The 18,982-nt window shown below is 45.9% G+C and overlaps 9 protein-coding genes across 9 annotated transcripts; 6 read left to right on the forward strand and 3 right to left on the reverse strand.

Moving 5' to 3' along the window:
- Window positions 1–2,368: 2,368 nt before the first annotated feature.
- N7478_011512 (heme-dependent oxidative N-demethylase family protein) lies at window positions 2,369–3,384 on the forward strand (the record flags this gene model as incomplete). The annotated part of the gene is made up of 3 exons (XM_056927726.1): window positions 2,369–2,742; window positions 2,795–2,917; window positions 2,973–3,384. 3 exons carry the CDS (start codon window positions 2,369–2,371, stop codon window positions 3,382–3,384), a joined length of 909 nt encoding a protein of 302 aa, XP_056774774.1.
- A 784-nt stretch (window positions 3,385–4,168) lies between these two features.
- Window positions 4,169–5,042, reverse strand: N7478_011513 (uncharacterized protein; the record flags this gene model as incomplete). Its single annotated transcript, XM_056927727.1, has 3 exons — window positions 4,169–4,601; window positions 4,654–4,824; window positions 4,912–5,042. The coding sequence occupies 3 exons, from the start codon at window positions 5,040–5,042 to the stop codon at window positions 4,169–4,171; spliced, it is 735 nt and encodes a 244-aa protein (XP_056774775.1).
- Window positions 5,043–6,876: 1,834 nt separating this feature from the next.
- Window positions 6,877–7,146, forward strand: N7478_011514 (uncharacterized protein; the record flags this gene model as incomplete). Its single annotated transcript, XM_056927728.1, has 2 exons — window positions 6,877–6,945; window positions 7,000–7,146. The coding sequence occupies 2 exons, from the start codon at window positions 6,877–6,879 to the stop codon at window positions 7,144–7,146; spliced, it is 216 nt and encodes a 71-aa protein (XP_056774776.1).
- A 785-nt stretch (window positions 7,147–7,931) lies between these two features.
- On the forward strand, window positions 7,932–9,206 carry N7478_011515 (CaiB/BaiF CoA transferase family protein; the record flags this gene model as incomplete). Its single annotated transcript, XM_056927729.1, has 1 exon — window positions 7,932–9,206. The coding sequence occupies one exon, from the start codon at window positions 7,932–7,934 to the stop codon at window positions 9,204–9,206; it is 1,275 nt and encodes a 424-aa protein (XP_056774777.1).
- A 210-nt stretch (window positions 9,207–9,416) lies between these two features.
- On the reverse strand, window positions 9,417–11,502 carry N7478_011516 (3-oxoacid CoA-transferase; the record flags this gene model as incomplete). The annotated part of the gene is made up of 9 exons (XM_056927730.1): window positions 9,417–9,551; window positions 9,604–9,825; window positions 9,881–9,998; window positions 10,048–10,079; window positions 10,141–10,220; window positions 10,271–10,572; window positions 10,635–10,821; window positions 10,872–11,156; window positions 11,223–11,502. The coding sequence occupies 9 exons, from the start codon at window positions 11,500–11,502 to the stop codon at window positions 9,417–9,419; spliced, it is 1,641 nt and encodes a 546-aa protein (XP_056774778.1).
- A 736-nt stretch (window positions 11,503–12,238) lies between these two features.
- On the reverse strand, window positions 12,239–14,372 carry N7478_011517 (putative copper amine oxidase; the record flags this gene model as incomplete). The annotated part of the gene is made up of 3 exons (XM_056927731.1): window positions 12,239–12,374; window positions 12,439–13,409; window positions 13,464–14,372. 3 exons carry the CDS (start codon window positions 14,370–14,372, stop codon window positions 12,239–12,241), a joined length of 2,016 nt encoding a protein of 671 aa, XP_056774779.1.
- A 1,345-nt stretch (window positions 14,373–15,717) lies between these two features.
- On the forward strand, window positions 15,718–15,957 carry N7478_011518 (Amino acid/polyamine transporter I; the record flags this gene model as incomplete). Its single annotated transcript, XM_056927732.1, has 1 exon — window positions 15,718–15,957. One exon carries the CDS (start codon window positions 15,718–15,720, stop codon window positions 15,955–15,957), a length of 240 nt encoding a protein of 79 aa, XP_056774780.1.
- Window positions 15,958–16,153: 196 nt separating this feature from the next.
- Window positions 16,154–17,536, forward strand: N7478_011519 (Amino acid/polyamine transporter I; the record flags this gene model as incomplete). Its single annotated transcript, XM_056927733.1, is given in 3 exon segments — window positions 16,154–16,442; window positions 16,456–16,663; window positions 16,732–17,536. The coding sequence occupies 3 exon segments, from the start codon at window positions 16,154–16,156 to the stop codon at window positions 17,534–17,536; spliced, it is 1,302 nt and encodes a 433-aa protein (XP_056774781.1).
- Window positions 17,537–17,880: 344 nt separating this feature from the next.
- N7478_011520 (alpha/beta fold hydrolase) lies at window positions 17,881–18,870 on the forward strand (the record flags this gene model as incomplete). Its single annotated transcript, XM_056927734.1, has 3 exons — window positions 17,881–18,243; window positions 18,292–18,642; window positions 18,694–18,870. The coding sequence occupies 3 exons, from the start codon at window positions 17,881–17,883 to the stop codon at window positions 18,868–18,870; spliced, it is 891 nt and encodes a 296-aa protein (XP_056774782.1).
- Window positions 18,871–18,982: the final 112 nt, after the last annotated feature.

Raw genomic sequence — 18,982 nt, forward strand, 5'->3', positions numbered from 1 at the left:
ACACGGAATGAATTTTTTTTATCATCGAACGTATCCACATCAGTTGACCCATATGGTGTAGCCGAGCCGGGTGGGCCTTTGGTTTCTACTGAAGATGGTATACGAGGCTACTTGTAAATTTGGCTACGATGCGGTAAGTTTCCTCGGAAACATGTACTTCGTGGTCACGCCAGAGAGAATCAAAAGCAAAATTAAGTCCGGTGATATCATGAATGGGAAATATAGAGATGCTCATAGGTCCATTCCGGGGAAATGAGGGTCAGCCCCTTGTTTTCTGGCGGACATTGCTACAAAAGGGCCAATGAGTGTTTCATTGAATCTAATACTTTTTATATTGTAATATCTCGACTTTAATTGGCCCACACGAAAGTGGTTCATAGTCCATTTGGTAATCCCAGCGATCTTCGCCTCACCCTGGGATAATTTTTCTAGGATCGGATCTATATTCTCGCCCGTCATACTCTCCAGATTTGAGTTAAAAAGGTCGCACCGAATAGTAATCCATGGAAGACTTTCAACTGTGATCCTAGTCATTGTGGTGGCGATTGTCTATGTAACTGGTTGTTTTGTAGGGTACTGCGGCAAGCGCGCTTTGCGTGAAAGGGGGAAGCGGTTGCAGCGACCCCAGAGTGGAGTCACTCAAGTGGGACCGTGAAACAAAGCACGAAGAGAAAGTTGGGGCGGAGAGGGGGGCGAGAAGGCATTCTGGACCTGGTGATCGCCCGTTCACCCATTTAACGGAGGAATAATGGAGACACAGTAAAACCTGAAAGATCCAAAAAGAAATCAAGGCTAAGAGACGCCATGGACCTGCATACCTGCCTTATGTCTGCCTCTAGTATACGGAGTGGCACTGGGTAATTGAGGGGGAAAGAGCCTAACGAAGATCATTGTGCCTTAAAGCCTCAAACAAAAAACAAAGCGACGATGAGAAACATCATTATAGTATCGGGGCCGCGGAATTGAATGACACTGGATCCCACTACGAAGGAACCACCCCACAATAGTCCACGACTCCCAGGAGGCGTGATACGTCAGGTTGATCCATCGGTCCAGCTAACCCTACAACCTGTTTGGCTTGTCAACTAACTGTAAGTGTGATGTGCACAGGAACTGGATCGAAGTTTGAGCCAGTCGGATCTTCCATCTTACTAGACGACCACTGTGCTTGGACGATCCAGAACTGGGGCTAGACACTAGGCGTGACTCAGATCAAACATTGTTCCCACTCCCCTAAAATGCCACATATGAGCTGATTGATGCTTTTAGAGCACCTCGCTTCTCGCGGTCGCGAATCAGCTGCGGCAAACCCGGTATCCCCCCCGAGGCTATCCGGGTCCGTTGCACCATGCCTGGTCTCGAGATTTGTTTCCCGATTTCGTTTCGGCAAACCCACGTTCACGAGAGAGGGGCCATCCCGCGCACGGACATAGTCCGTGAGGTTGACGATTATGTATGATTATGGTGCCTAGATCGTGCCTAGCGGATTCAATGACCCCCAAGCTGCCCTGGGCACGTCCCGTCTTTTCATTACTTTCTCCAAGCGCCAATTCCGTCCTGGAAAGATTCAATGACCCGCTTCTTGGTTGACCTATCTCACTGAATCCACCAGCCCCCGAGACACCAGGTGGAGTAGACCATGATTGCTAGCACAGCCCTGTCCCTTCCAGTTGCTGATGATCCCCAGCTGAGGTCAATGATCATGTGGCTCCAAAGACGAATGGAGGCTTTAATTATTATCATTACTATTTAATTTTAATTTTCTAAATTTTTTTTGCGGGGAATCCTTGGACGTATCACGGTAGTTCCGTAGCCATTTTTTGAATTTTATTTTAATTATTATTATTATTTTTTCAAACCGTCTGGTGATCAGCCGGTTCTATCTGGGTCTGGTTTGTTGCCTTGATCTTGACTAGGTCATCTTGTCCGTCATCAGGCAAAGGGTATTTATGTAAAACCTTCCTCCAACTGTATTTTTGTATTTCTATAGCTAGCAGTTTCCTCAGTTTTCTTTTCTTTTTCCATTCTCGCCTATCATACAAGACCCAATTCTCGTTACACAAGTTACTTGTCTCGTGATTCAATTTGAGTTCAAATCATTCTTCATCACTACCTACCATCTTGATCTTGTTTGATTTGCCCGCATGGAAGAAGTATGACAACCTTCTCTCTGGTGACACTTTCAATTGTGATACTACTGCTTGTTGTGGGGTATCAAAAACGACACCACGACTGCCGGACCTGGCTGTCTTTACTGAGAAACCCGTTGAAAAGTCGAGATGGATGTTCTCATAGGCCATCAGATCTCAAAAGGCTGGCGCCGTACCCGGCACAGCCCATTCGAGGACGGGAAAAATATCGGATAATGATGGATATTCGCAGGCTAGACGCCCAGAACTGGCTTACATTGGACAAAAACTACATTGACGAGCATCGAGTGAGAGATCGATTACTCCGTGAGAAACGAGACCAAGTGCTGCAATGCCTGCCTGAGTCAGGCGAGGCTTGCCAAGAAACGCTGGAGGAGGTATCGGAATTTCTTTGTCAAAGATTCCCAAGCATGTTTCATCGGATAGTTCAAGGCAAAGAATCATGGATTGAGAATCGAGCAACGAAAGAAAAATTCAAGATTACGAGCCAGACAAAAGCTGGTGATATGACAGATGTGCTGGAGGCGGCCGTTAGACTTACAATGGAGGACCTTAGTGTCTTAATGATGAATGAGGATGGAGAATATTATCTGTGAGTTTCATAATTTGGACATTAACCTGAGACGTCGACTAAACTGTCAAAGGGCGGCCAGCGCAAGTCTGTTCCCAACGGGATGGACTGTGAAGGACCGAATTGGATGGACCATTTCTCAATTACATGGCCCTGTTCCACTTTGGCACCAGCAGATATCCAACTCTGTTAGCAAGTAAGTTTCTCTAGAGTTCGCGCGGCACACTTGGACATTCTTTGACAATTATTAGATTTCTTGCGCGCTTGACGCCAGCATCGTCAATGGAAAGATCTAACTACTTTGTTGAGATTAAGCGGCCAAATGAGGATCTGCTCGAAATACTATATCGACCAGGCTCTCTTTGTGAAAAGGAACTCAGTAATCCCACTCCGGACGAGATAATCATTCGTCGTGAGCGCCAAACATTCCGTCGCCTGCCCAGAACAGGTGCAATTGTTTTCGGAGTGAAAACCTATTTGACCCCCATTAGCCAGCTTCCGATGCAAGAGTTTGAGAATTTGGCTATGGAAATGAAAACTTGGCCTGAACATGTCGGAGAGTATAAAGGCAAGAATGTATGGGGAAAGAAAGTACTGGAATACTATGATATTCGAGTTAAGGAAGCCTCTCAATGCGACCCTTCGGAGAAGGTAGAGGTATGACACGATAAGATCTAACGGAAAAGTTGATGATTGTTGCAGTAAAGATTGATATACACCATGTTTTGTCTCATTTTGCATTTCATCGGAAGAAAAAAGGTGGGCGGCTGTCTGACTCTTCGTTATTTTTATGTTCAACTGCTGTCAGTTTTGGATTTTGTATTCCCCAAATTTGTTACATGCTTTAGCGAGTTCAGAATTTCATCTCATCTTCGTTGATTTTTTCAAAAAGCGACCCTTCTTGTGCTGATAATTAGCTATGCTGCTATTGAATGGAGTTCAGCTATAACTTAACCAATGCACGGCCCTCAGTAGTAGTATCTATGGGATAACTGATTGGGCCAGTCATCCTATAGGTGGGAGATATTTGGTAGGTTTATTCAAATCAATCATACTTTCTATCTGATTGATAGAACTGAGAAGTATAGATGAAGTTGAACTGTCCCTTGAAAGAACCACGAATTTTAGATTCTCAACCGTAAGCTAAATCATTCCCCAGCACATTATATTTAGAGTTAAGAAAACGCCAAAAGGGAACCTAGCAAACACTAAAACGCCGTGAAAAAAAAAGTCCACGCCAAGACTACGCTAAAGACCCAGATGGAATGACAATAACAGAGCATATGCCTTTGTCTCACAAACCATATCGCTCTCAATATACGGCTGGGACATCCAGATTAATCACGTTAAATAGTTCAAAATGCGAGCGGCCAACCCTGGGAGTGTTTCTGTCTCCCCCATTAAAGCTTTTTGATTGGAATGCAGGCAGAGGTTTTGATACTTTGCATCAAATCATGGACTGGCTTACACTACTCCACGATTGGTTTGTGTGTTGAGGGCGTGATACAACCCCCAAGGGCTGATCTTCATTTCGATCCCACGGTTTTTGAACCGGGTCTAAGGTAGGAATCTCCAGTCGATATGTACTACGGACCAGGTCTGGTGACGGTTGAGGCGCGGATCGCTCTTCGAGTAACCGGGCAAGTTGTCGGCGTTGCATTTCTTCTTCGTTGAGCAATGGCGTTCCGTCAGCAGCCCGAATGCTTCCCATGGACCCGAATTCAAGGTATATTAACAATGATGCACATCCGTATATCAAAATGAACGCACTCGGTAGACCAGTTGCGACAACGCGGAGCGGGGATAGCGGTCGTAAATTGCGAGCGAAGATATTAAGGAGAACGTTGAACAATGCAAGGAGGTTGACTATAGTATATGGTCTAGGTATTGTGAGTAAAAGAGGTCGTTTTATGCAAAAGAGGGAGAACCGACAGGAATAATGAATGGAGGAGGAAGAGCTTGCGTTGGCGTTGGAAGAATGCGATCGCGAGAGAGGCAGCGTATGAGAGAGCGATGAAGAATAAAGCGATGACAATTGTTGTGGTCTCATCGATATGGACATCTGTGTTTGAGTCCCCGAAAACAACTGCTAGCATGAGGTATCTAGAAGAACAAAGAAATGCGCGTTAGCTATCCGACAACAGGCAACAAAGTTTCTAGCTTCAAACATAATCATAAACATAAACATACCCGGTCAGAAGAACGATCGCAACAGATATTGTTAACAGTCTCCAGAGTCTCGAAACCCGATTGATATTGAAGACCTGCTTTGGCGGTGGAAACAGTCCACCGTACTCGGAGGGAGTGGTACTAAATTGCATGTTGGGCGTTCATGTCAAAGTATGGACGAGGGGCTATTAGACTAGCTCTGTCGATGCAGAGAACGTTATTCATGAGGCAGTTGCCAGTTTAATAGCGCTCGAGTCTTCCTCAAGTCAAAGCGAACGAAGGGGCCGGATCCACGAGGGATGGCGGGGGAGAAAACTCCTCAGCTTTCAAAGCTCAAGACAAACCGGTGCACGAGGTGGAGTCCACGAAGACGGACACTTAGCCGCAACAAAGTTACTGACGGGTTAAGTGGGCAACGGGGCAATGTCAATGCAGATCGTCGAACTGACCAGTCACAACCTGCAGCGCTCATGATGCGCCATCGCTTCGCCACATTCTACACTGTTGGCCACCTATTTCGAGTCACTTTGTCTTAGTCTGGATACTATCTTTGAAGTAGTTTATTTCTACAAGAAACTGCTCATCGAGGCTAACTTTTGGTGATCAGATGGGAGTGAAAAGTCGATTCAATTACAATAAGGGGTCAACAAACCTTCATGCCCGCATTTTCCGCCCCCATTTCATTTCATATGCTCCACTATCTTCTCCACCAAAACCTTGTCGCGAATTTATTTTGTCATGCTTTCTTTGCATGAATTGGAGGGATGCTGCACGTGCACTTGAGGCTCGGTGATGTAGTATATTTTAGTTGTACTTACTACTGTTAATGTACTACATCCGTACGGTACCTATTAGTACGGAATGCAGAATAGTGTTGGACCATTAACTTGAACTTGACTTGAATATTTCAGGGGATTCTCCCCTGCTTCTCTGCTACTTGTACATACTCATCCGTATCCTCATCCTCATCCCCACCCCAATTAGCATCTTCAATATTGATACCCAGGCCAGGTAAAAGGCTTTCTTTACTAGTATCGCCTTGAACAATTGGCCATGCCCATTTCAGCAACATGTCCATCTTTTCGTGATATATGGACTGCTCAAGCACATCTTTATAGCTTCCGCTTGGCGGAGGTGTTTTTTTAAGGCCGCGAAAATCCAAAATTTTAGTAAATTGGACTTTTAGTCTGCCATCAAAGTATGCGTAAATTACCCGTGCTAGACCTTCATGGTCAAAAAACACCGCCATTCTCTGAATAATCTCATTAGTATCTCAATCAAGTCCGTCTACCTCGTATAAATAGGATGACAAACCGGGAGAATATGGTTGAAATTGTATAGACTTTCCTCATATGGCATTTTGGAAAGTGCATTGAATTGGGTCATAAATCCATATAAGATCCAATCGATCAAGAATAGCACTTCCATGACAAAAGGTCGACGATTATCGATTTCGGAAATCGTGTCCCAGTGAAGCCCATGGCTGGGACAGGTCGGAAAGGAGACAGGAATACCTTCTTCATTATTCGGATTATAGTATGCGTTGGCAAGGGCAGGAGAGAGTTTCACCGACTTTTCCCGATCACATTCACTATGCTCTATTTTGTCTTGACGGAAATATTGCCGTGGTGAATCATTCCCCGTTTGGACTATGCAAGTGTCAGCTTTGAATTTGTTTGAATGTTTTTCGAGTGTCCAACTTACATGCCAACCATAACATGATCGCCTAGTATAAAGTCAACGCTATTCAGCAGATATACTAACGAAGATCTATCATCCGTTGTATACTAAAGTTTCGACTCACCATTGAAATGACCAAAATGACTTCCGTGTGGGATCAAAGCAGTGCATATAATTCAAAAATGTATCGAGTAGTATCCCGGGAAACATGACGGGTTGTTGATATTGCGTATCTTCTTCGAGTTCTCCCTGGGAGTCGGAGATTTTTCTATCGATTGTATCGCCATGTTCAAGAATATTATCATAATGACGGCGTATATCGAGACTCGTTCTAAGAATGTCTTCGGAGCTGGGGAAATCTGCGCGTGGGATGAAGTAAGCTATAACCGAGGGCGAAGTCGTCCCAGTTCTTATTTCCATAGGACTTAGATCAATACCGAGGCGGGCGAGGATATCGTCGGTAAGTGCGTCGGTCAAAGTTTCCCAGACGATGGCCGATGCGGGACAACTTTTCATATCGATCCTTCAACTGGCGACAAAGTGGCTTCATGGTGTTTGATGATTAGAGAGGTGTGAAATATGAGATATTGAGAACTATTAAGAAGAGATGGGAAACCACATCGATATGGTACGTGGATCATATCAGACTTCCGTGTCTCGTTTTAGGTGCGGCTCACTACGAAACTAAGCCTGATTTGGTAGTAAACTTAATCGAGAACGTTATAAGTGATAACATGCAAGGCTAATAAATATGAAAATAAAAGTGCACGGTTCCAAGGTTGTGAAGATCAGGTTTCGCGATAGTTTGAAATCGTAAGGCTTCACGAGTATATGTGATGCTAGTTTAGAATATTGTCACCGAAGCCTAAGACTGGTAACTTAAGCGAATAGATTAAGAGAAAGACCTCAAATAGTCTCAATATTTCCTATTTATGGCGATTCATATTAATAACATGATTAGGAATTTAATCTTCAAACTCGGCTGAATGTCTATGAATCCCACGTCACCTAATTATTTTTGTATGATACTTAGTTGACATGATCTACTATGAGCACCACTTCCGCTTTCTTCTTTATTATTCCTCTTCCCTGAAAACGCCTTTTCCCGTATTTATTGGTCTCTTTGCGTACTCGGCGAAGTAATATCCAATGCCGAGTTCCCCAGGGACCTCTCGGTCCAGTTGTATGTAGCCGGCATATAGCCGACTTGGGTTCCCCACTAGGATACAGACGTACACTTGTCGAACCGGGGGTGATCACCAGCCACGTTCCAAGGTTTAATCCGATGGACATTATAATTCGACGAAGTCATTTCTATCTAATTTCTTCGATTATCTATTTCCTTTCTTTTCAATTACACCATGAAGTTGCCCATCGCCCCTAGTCTTGCCCTGCGATGGCCAAGATCAATCGTGCGCTTCTCATCACCACAACCGCAGCTCGGTCTACGATACTCTAGTCAAAGCTCATCTCACCGTCCAGCTCCACTGGCAGGTATCACTGTCGTCAGCCTGGAGCAAGCCATAGCCGCACCTTTCTGTACTCGGCAATTAGCAGATCTCGGGGCTAGAGTCATTAAAATCGAGCGACCAGGCGTTGGAGACTTTGCCCGTCAATATGATACACGCGTCGATGGCCTAGCGTCTCATTTTGTATGGACTAATCGGTCAAAAGAGAGTCTAGCGCTTGATCTGAAGAATGCAAAGGACCATGAAGTACTTATGAAACTTCTCGGGCGCGCCGACGTACTAGTCCAAAATCTGGCGCCGGGCGCATCAGCGCGGTTGGGATTATCTCATGATGCATTGAAAGAAAAACATCCTTCTCTCATTGTATGTGATATCTCAGGGTATGGACAGGATGGGCCCTATCGAGACAAGAAGGCATATGATCTTTTGATTCAAAGTGAAGCCGGTATGCTCTCTGTCACTGGAACCGGGAAAGAACCAGCCAAAGTTGGAATATCTATTGCCGATATCTCTGCTGGAATGTATGCGTATACAAATATTTTATCTGCACTTCTTCAACGCGGCAAAGATGGCCAGGGCTGCCGTATTGATATCTCGATGCTGGAGAGTATGGTTGAGTGGATGGGTTTTCCAATGTACTATACATTTAATGACGCCCCTGGTCCGGTACCAGCTGGTGCTTCACACGCCGCCATTTATCCATATGGACCCTTTGAAGCTGGAGATGGACAGTCAGTCATGTTGGGAATTCAAAATGAAAGAGAATGGGTTAACTTCTGTGAGAGTGTCCTCTCTCAGCCTGAGTTGGCTACGGACAGCCGATTTTCTAGCAATTCACTGAGAACGCAAAACCGAGATGCACTAAAAGAGATTATTTGTGGCGTTTTCGCAAATTTGACTGCAAAGGAGACTATTGCACGACTTGATAGCGCATCGATTGCCAATGCAAGCGTCAATGATATGCAGGGAGTTTGGAAGCATGCTCAGCTCAAAGCCCGTGACCGGTGGACGGAAGTAAAGACCCCTGCCGGCGATGTGAAAGCCCTTCTTCCACCTGGATCCACGAAATCAAGTGATAAAGGTGGATATGGTGCTCAGATGGGCTCGGTTCCTAAAGTCGGAGAGCATAATAAGGCGATTTTGGCTGAGTTGGGGATTTTGGGATAGATTTTTGTATACGCTATAGTTTTCATGAGATTCAGATGTGAACTGAATCTATGTTTCTCCAGCTTCTAGAATAAACTTGGTTCCACTAGTAGTGGGCATCTTTCAGCTTCGTAACATCGGTTGGTGTACTCTATAGCTTATAAAGTAACATTCGTTGATCGATATCCAATAGAAACGTGTTATGTACAATTTGCTCTTCATTCATAATGTTTAATCCATGATTCCTAGTTCACTCGCGATAGCAAACTTAGCATCAGTCTTGCTCTGCACCTCTTCGACCTCAACACCTGGAGCCAGCTCGGTAAGTGTGAGCTCCCCCGTGGCACGGTTGACCTGGAAGACACACTAGGGCACTGTTAGTGAAGATTTTGACGTGCAAGAATTCAAAATGACTTACCAGGTCAGTTATAATGGTGCTCACGACATTAGCACCAGTCAGAGGGAGACTGCAGCTCTGGACAATCTTAGGAGATCCGTCCTTCGCGACGTGGCTGGTTGCCACCACGATCTTAGTTTTGTCTGGGTTGGAGATGAGATCCATGGCACCTCCCATGCCCTTGAAAACCTTTCCGGGAATCATGTAGTTGGCCAAATCACCATTGGCACTAACTTGGAGGGCCTGGATATAGTTGTTAGTAATGGAGACATTTATCGCTGGAAGTTGCCGCACTCACCCCAAGGATTGAAACATCCACATGGCCACCACGGATCATACCGAATGATTCTGTGCTATCGAAGGTCGCAGCACCGGGAACCAATGTGACTGTTTCTTTGCCGGCATTGATGATATCACTATGGGATGTTAGAGTGCGGAATTTCATGGCTAGTCGTGGGAACTTACGGATCAACTTCATCCTCGGTGGGGTATGGTCCCTTAAAGAATATTAGCAGGAGCTCAAATTTGAAGTTGTTCATATAATGGTAATGAACTCACCATTCCCAAAATTCCATTTTCCGATTGAATCCACACCTTCACCTCCTTGGGCAGGAATGATGGAGCAAGTGTTGGGATACCTTCGCTTGGTTAGTTGTTTGCACCACACCATTAGCTCGAGATTACTTACCAACACCGAGGTTCACATAATATCCTTGTTTAAGCTCCTTGGCTGCCCTGCGGCCAATACGCTCCCTTTGAACCTGAGCATCGTTCTTGGTTGTGCCATTCACGTCGTCTGTCTCGCTCTCTCGCAATTTTTTAATCTCGACATGTTTCTCATCTGTTGCAGGCACGATACGGTCGACGAAAATACCAGGGAGATCGACGTCGTTGGGATCAATAGACCCAAGTGGGACAATGTTCTCAGCTTCCACAATAGTAAGTGTAGCAGCCTTTGCCATGATCGGGCCGAATGCCTTGGTTGTGTATCTAACAAAGCCGACATTAGTATCAGGGTGCCCGAATAAGAGCATTGGAAATTGAGTTCATACCTGAAGACACAGTTACCGGCTTCGTCTGCTTTCCAAGCTCGCAGAATAGCGACATCACCCGTCAAAGCTGTTTCCATCAAATATGTCTTGCCATTGAATTCGCGAGTCTCGCGTGGTTTGCCTGACTCCAGAACCTTCCCAGACTCATCCATACGAACAGGGATCTTCCCTTCTTGAATAAAAGTATCTTTGTCATGTTAGCGATAGGTATTTCAATGTAGGCCTAGAGTTACTCACGAACTCCAGTCGGCGTGAAGAATGCCGGGATGCCCGCGCCACCAGCACGGAGACGCTCGGCCAATGTACCCTGGGGACATAGCTCAATAGCAATATTTCCCGATAGATACTTCTTCTCCAGCGCCTTGTTATTGCCCAAGTATGACAGAATCAGCCGATCCAACTGCCCGTTCTGTGACAGCGTTGAGAGCCCGCCCTTGCCAGCGGCACCGGCATTATTCGAGACCGCCGTGAGGGAGTGCAATTGATCAGCACCACGGCGATGCATGGCATTGATGATTGTTTCTATAGGTTCTAGATGTTAGCGTAATGTTCTATCTCCGCCATGTCTCCGCGCGCCTATTCACTCACCAGCAACCCCGCAAAGACCGAAGCCGGAACTCAAGATAGTAGAGCCACTCTTGAGATCTGCGACCGCGGCGTCGGCATCCTTAAACAACTTAGATCCACCGCGTTCAATCTTCGGGGCAAGCGCAGAGAATTTTGGAGCACTTGTTGAGTAATAAGTGCTCTGCTTTGTTGAGAGGAGTGGCCGCGCGTTGGTGCAGCGAACTCCCAGATAAACATGCGGCCGGCACGCGGTGATCGCTTTACGCGACAGAAATGCTGCTGTTACTCTCACACTCGCCATTGTGTGCTCTTTTGTCGAGAGGTGGAAGAAGCAGGGTTCAGTGTTGATTTAAGACGCGGAGCTTGAGGCAGCTTGTTCGGCGTCGGAGCTACTTTTGGGCCCCGAGTGGCGGGCCGAACGCGGATGGATGGGATCATTGTATACCCACAGACAAAACAGAGTCAGACTCGGTGTTTGTTCGGCGCATGCTAGTCATTGAAATTAATAGTGCTACTTTTGGAATGTCTTTCTTTGAAGCTCCGCTCCGTTACCATTTGTTGCGCATTATTATGCTTAATGGCCTGTTTGTCACTTTGCGGTGGCTCCGACGCCCCGAGGTATGATGTCATGCGGCATCGGACCGAACACACCATGAGTCGTTGAACTTTTAAGACCCGAAATATAGCTTAGAGAAGAGTCGCCTCCAGAGATTTTTTGATACCTAGATCAGTGCATGTGTCTCTGGTCTCTGGTGGATGTCTTAAGAATTGAAAAGACTGAATAATTGAGACAGCTTTTGTCCCAAGTATCAATTTCCAGCCATAGTTACCCGTACCATAGAAGAATTCTTATATCCATAATGTACGTAAAATAACGATTGAATCTTGGGCATGGGGGCATATATTGAATTTTGAATGAGCCTGAATATTAAATAGTATTGAATAAAATGTCAAAGATGAAAAGTGGTATATGGTGATTTTCCTGGTCACATTTCTAAGATACATTGATCCTGCCTCCATTATGCCAAATTATCATATTAGATATGTGACTTTCTGCAGCATTCTGAGTCAGCCAACCGAGATGAGCCATTCTTGTTGGATGGTACATCAATGGAAGGATTGGCGACGAAGAAGTCTGCAGGGCGTATCATCAATTGAAAGATTTCAACAGGCCTATCGTTGTCAGTTTCTGTTCGATAATTTGATGAAGACGGACAGGGTATGATATAAAACTTACATTACTGGCCAGTCTTCGACACGCGGGTTGTGAGTGATACCAAATGTATTCCAAACAACGACATCTGTATCCTCCACTGCATCGCCACGCTTCACGGCATCTGCCACGCCACCCACTTCAATTTGGCTTTGTAGAGTATAGCGACCACCTGCGTAGAACTCGTTCTCACAGTGTTTAGTGACCCAGACGTGGTGTTGGGCAAACTGAGCGCGTCGTGCTTGTACCGATTCAGGATCGGCAAGAAGAGTTTGTGTTGCGAGGGGGATAAATTTGTACCCAACATTGTTTCCGCTGATTGGATTAGTCTTATGAGGATTGACCATCTTAATGGTTCTGTTAAGCTGCGGAGCAGCGTCAATCCAGGAAGCCCGTTGAACGGTCTCCTTGGTGACTTTGTAGAAGTTGCCATTGGGGTTGGTAGTGGCGTTCATAGGCACGGGATGGGATTCTTCCACCACAACGGAGTTCTTTTGACCGTCGATAGCTGGGTCGATTCGAACACAGAAGATGTGCTGGTGGTTCTGGGCTAGAACTCCACCACTGACAACGTTACCGTATTCGCTTACCTTGCCAGCGTCAATGTTCACAACGTTCAGAATACCGGTGGCTCGTGCTTCCACTGTTATTCCACCAGATTGATCGAACTTGTACGCAAAGATGTACTCGTAGTTGGCCAATGTGATGATAAACTGAACGACGAACTCTCTGTTTCGAGTGACCACGGCCCGACCGGTGCGCCAGTTCGAGTGTTTCCAGCCAATGCCATTATCCTGCTCGTGAAGACAGATGGCATTTGGCAACTTTTGAGCAGTCCCGTCTGCCTGTGTGATAACGGCATCGAGATACTTAATGACACCAAGGCAGTCACAGCCAAGGGACAAATTGTTTGCCATGTTTCCACCACCACCATCGCCAAAGTCAAAAGCTTGTTTTCGGTGGAACGGTGGTCGAGGGTCGGCATATGGGACAGTCTAATCTATAATTAGTCTTGGGACGAATCATCGCATCTGGGAGTTCAGACATACCATCTCACTGATCGCTAAGCGATGCATCACACTGCGACCATCATACCAGACATCATGAATAGTGGCACCTTCACGTGGATTGAAGGCAACACGGAAGCGCCATTTTTGCCATTCCACAAGAGAATCATTTGTGACGCGGAAAGAGGGACCTTCAGGCTGGACAACGTTCAATGGCTTGAGGTCCTTCCGAGTTCCTTCAGGCAGAAGCTCGGGAACATACTCAGATGGTTTACAGTGACCAATAATGTCCTGCTTGAATGTCTGCTCGACTAGTCCGTCTCCTTTGCCGCCGGTGGCAGGTCGATCAACTCGAATGATTTGTTGGGTATGGGCATCCATCACTGGGATGATCGGGAGAGGAAAGGAATAAAAGTTCGAGTCGGGATTGCCAGATCGCTTGTCCTGGGCGAAGCATAGGGCCTGGAAATAGCGACGGTTATCCTCTGCGAGGTCCAGACCTCCATATGGCCATGGCTCAATGACGACCTCGAAACCCTCCGGCAACTTGAAATCTGCCAGAGCCTTTTGGAACAATGGTGATTTCATGCATTGTTCTACCAATGTATCAAACTCGGTTAATGTGAGAGCTGCATGGTGCTGTTTCTCCACGACGATATGTTCGATACGCGACCGCGCAACCAAGTCCACGACAGATTCTTGATATTGAGGGATTCGATCTGCGCCGATCACATCGTACTGACACAATGCTAATCGCGGTGGGCGAGTGGTTGTTGGACTAAGGCGACCTGCGTGCTCTAAAGCCAGGAACTCGAGGAGTTGGGCTTTGGGGGGTTCTTGCAGGTAAATCTCGCGGAAGTCGATAACTGTGTTGGGGTGGGCGGCTTTAACGACATCACGGGCCAAATTTGTCTCCTCTTCGGAGAGGATAGCGAGGGGATGAAGAATCATTGTGCTTCAATATGTAGCGGGCTTTTAAGTGGGAGAGTTTATTTTCACGGAAAAACCAATAGCGACTTATTCTATATATAGCCTCCGTGATTTGAGGGAAAGAGCAAGCAGCAGGAATGTGGGGAAGGCACGATGCAGCCTCGGAACGGCGGAATCAAACCGAGCAAGTACTACATTGTACATACAGTACTAGTATATATACTGTAGAGCTCGCTTATCATGATAAACTTGCTATAATTTAAATTGAACTGTACTGATAAACAGCTTTGGTAATAACTGAGCCCCAAATACTCTTATCTCTGCGACTTACAATTCCCCAAGTGCTCCATATTACCAGATAGCATCAACAGCCAAGTGTAGTTCCGATAAACTATCTCACTTATATCCATTCCGAGTTTCCACACGTCAAAACTCGGAATCGCCAAGTTCCTCATAGCATTACCTAACAGATATTCCCGACTGCCCAATCACCACTGGGCCACTCGGGCTTTGTCCGTCATTTATGGAAACAGTTCCGCCAGATAACAAACTCGGTTTAGCGGAATGCGGAGAGGTGGAGCTGGAGCAATAATGTCTAAGATGATATGTAATTGGAAAGACCGCAATTTTGAGAATGAAGTATAGTTATATCCTCTCTAACTCGAGGTGGATTCTCCGAGGCGCTAGGATAAGGAGGTATGGTATTTATTTAGAGCAATTATGAATAGTGCTTTCATAGTAAGTCTTTCCAGTCCGATTGCGATTCTCACGGTACTTATTCACTATCTATTCCGTTGATAACAAACCAGATGATGATGGCTAAGCTATCGAACATTCCGATTCCGAGCATCCATTATTTATACGGGAATGCTGCACAGGAACGCATTCGTGGCTTTCATCAACGAATCACTGGCTTTGGCTTTCTTTTCACGAATTCAGTATTTGATCCTTAACTTACACTCCAGGGCAATATGATTCGTTTCCTGAGAAGCTACGGTGCAAATAAGGAAACGCGGAACGACTGCGCGGAGATAAGCAACAATATTGAATGCGAAGAATGCGGGGAAGAGGTGGATCTGTGGCGATAACCCAGCACAAATCATTGTAGGCAACAAAAAACTGTAATGCCACCGACGATAATGGTGATAAGACCCCAATTATAGCTATCCATGATGATCCTTGCCTAGGCTATGGGGAGTGAGTGCGGATTGAGTGCCGCCCATTGACCTCGTAACCAATTCCTTATCTCGTGATGACTCGGCCGCTATAAGATTAATATGACCCCCTTTCCGGGGATACGATCCTTGGCATAAAGAAACATTGAATAATATTGAATTCTATGCCCATCCGTGTGTTGTGAGCGGCGATGTCTTCATATCCCGATCCCGATTTACAAGAGAAAGACAAAGTGGCTTCTCCGGAGAAACCCATCAGCGATGAGGAGCAGCTGGCTGCCCTTGGTCATGTACAAGAGCTCCGTCGTGAATTCTCATTATGGTCTATCGTGTGTCTTCAGATCTCGCTGATGGCAACATGGGAGGCCCTTTCCTCTGTCGTTGCAACAGCTTTAACGAACGGCGGCGCTCCTTGCCTATTTTATAATTAGTAGGTTTCCACTCGAGATTCCTATTCATAATCTCGAAACTCATTTTTCGTCTTGTCTACAGTATTATTGCTTTAATAGGAACGATTTTCATCGTTCTGTCACTAGGAGAGATCGCATCGATATATCCTACCGCAGGTGGTAAGAGACGCCCACATCTTCCCTTTTCTCTTATTCATCCACTTACTGATTGATCGAAATGACTACAGGCCAATACCATTGGGTCCACTGTCTCACGCCTTCTTCCTATCGAGCTACAGCATCATGGTTCACCGGATGGATTTCGATCGGTGGACAACTCGTCCTCGCGGCTTCTGCAGCATTCGCGTCAGGACTACAATTGCAGGCGCTCATTACCATAAATAATCTTGACACATATATCCCTACCAGATGGCAAGGAATGCTCTTCTACTGGTTGATTTTGGCTTACTCAACCGCGGTGAATATCTTCGGCTCTAAGATTTTACCCCATACTAATACTGCCGCTGGTAAGTCGAACAGGAAGTGAGACATGGGGTCATCGGCTGATGCATGGTATAGGAATTTTGCACGTTCTTGGCTTCATCGCCATCGTCTCTGTTCTCGGAGCGATGTCGTCAAAACACTCTTCTGATTACGTGTTCAAGGAGTTCTCTAACACCAGTGGCTGGTCAAATGATGGAGTCTCTTGGTTGGTGGGATTGCTCAGTACCGTATACCCCTTTCTTGGGTATGGATCCTTCGCACCGAGAATTATTAGAACACCCGATAGCTGACCTTTCACTTTTGATACTTTAGTTATGATGCCGCCTGTCATATGAGCGAAGAGTTACCAAAGCCATCTCGGAATGTCCCCCTGGCAATGATTGGTAGTGTTGCTATCAATGGAGTGATCGGACTAGTCTATACGATCGTATTGTTGTTCTCCTTGGGCAACCTCGAAAACCTTCTTGAGTCAAAGACCGGTTTTCCATTCATGCAGCTATTCTTGAATGTAACTGGCTCACCCGCTGGGGCGTCTGTCATGGCTCTCTGCATCACACTGATTGCCCTTGCTGCTAATGCCGCCGGCACAACCTCGACCAGCCGTACAGCCTGGGCCTTTGCACGCGATCGTGGTTTACCAGCATCTAGCTTTTTCTCACATGTGAATCCCACACTCAAAGTGCCTGTTCGCATGATCTTGGTGGTCGGGTTTCTGCAAATGCTTCTGGGACTAATCTACCTTGGGAGCACAACTGCTTTTAACGCGGTCTTATCCATGGCTATCTTGGGCATGTATGCCTCATATTTTTCACCGATTCTATTTATGCTTATCTATGGCCGACGAAAATCTTCGTCAACTATACGGGGACTAGGTTCAGGCATGTTTAATCTTGGACCTAGATGGGGACCTGTGATCAATGTACTCGCGTTGCTCTGGCTTGTCCTCGCGATGGTATTCAGCACGTTCCCTACCGTTGAGCCGGTGACTCCTAACAATATGAATTATTGTGTTGTCGTGACTATGGGCTGGGCATTCCTTGGCGCGGTATACTATTATGTCTTTGCGGGAAAGAAACGATTTACTGGTCCGATTGTGGAGCTGGCTGAGGATATCTAGCGCTGGAAATTGCTTAGAATTTTGCGATCATTTCGCTACACATCATGTATACATACCACTTACTATCTCATGGATATTATGCAAGTTCTTTTGACTTTTCATTTCCTTCACCGATGATCTTGCCTTGGAAATCCGAATTACCCCTCCCTCAGATCAATATGTTGCCTCCAAATAGTGGATCTTCGCTCCCGTGGTCCGGTCATCTCCTATTTCCCCGAAAACCCTATTGTAGACGCCAAGAGTGAGTGGAATAAATACGGACTTGGGCGCGCAAATGATAGATTGTTAATATATTTTCTTTACTTGGAGGAATTCATTCGAAACGTCAAGTAAAAATCCTTGTCATGGCTAATACTAAGACGATTCATGTTCCGCATCTCGGTGGAATCGATGCAGCATATCAAATGCCCAAAGCATATGATCCTGCGAAACCAACCCTCATCTTGATAAATGCATTTACCACAACCTCGGAGCTTTACCGAAAACAATTCGATGACCACAATTTAGCATCCAACATTAATTTGATCGCTATTGAGTTGCTCGGTCATGGCCAGACGCGAACTGGATCCGAACAGTGGAACTACTGGGACACGGCAGAAATGAATCTCCAGGTGATGGAAGCCTTAGGAATTGAGCGTGCCTTCGCATTGGGAACTAGCCAGGGTGGTTGGGTTACTGTGCAAATGGCACTTTTACGGCCAGACAAGGTAATGTCGTAAAATTAATTGTTGACCTTCTCTTGCTGATTCCCTCAGATTATCGGAATCATTCCCTTGGGAGCTTCCATGGATTCCGAGTCGGAGCGATCTCGTAAACTTCAATGTTGGGATGGTCCGACGATTGTATCTGGATTTGCGAAGCAGTGGACTACTTCTACTCCTACACCTGAATTCGAAACAGACAATGTGTATTGTGATGCATTGATCAACGTCGGGTTCAATGAATGCGATGCTGATGTTCGTCAATACTGGGTCGACTCTATCAAGTCAAGCTATCGCGGTAATGATGGTCGACGCCGTATTCGAATGGCTGCGATCAACCTTGCGGAACGGGGAGGATTGCACCTCCGGCTGTCAGATATCAATTGTCCAGTTTTGTGGCTCCATGTATGTCTCTGTTAGGCTCATTTATCTTGTTACCCCGACTGACCATTTTAGGGAACCAAAGATGCTGTATACTCTTTGGCAAATGCGACGGAGGAGATCGAACTCTTTTCGCAGTCCTCGGATGCTAGTTTAGTTGCGATTGAGGGAGGCGCCCATTTTTTGAACTGCACGCATCCCGTGGAAGTGAATAAGGCAGTTGGCGAGTTCGTTAGTCGTCTCAGTATGTAAATGACTTCACCCTAAGATGCTTCCAAATAGTTTTCTGTTGAATTGCTTGTGTCTGTCATCGTGAGGGGCGTATAACTAGTATATGTATATAAATTTAATGCGCAGCAATGAT

Source organism: Penicillium angulare (assembly GCF_028827245.1).
Source record: "Penicillium angulare strain IBT 27051 chromosome Unknown utg000008l_segment0_segment0, whole genome shotgun sequence".
Classification (NCBI taxonomy): Eukaryota; Fungi; Ascomycota; class Eurotiomycetes; order Eurotiales; family Aspergillaceae; genus Penicillium; species Penicillium angulare.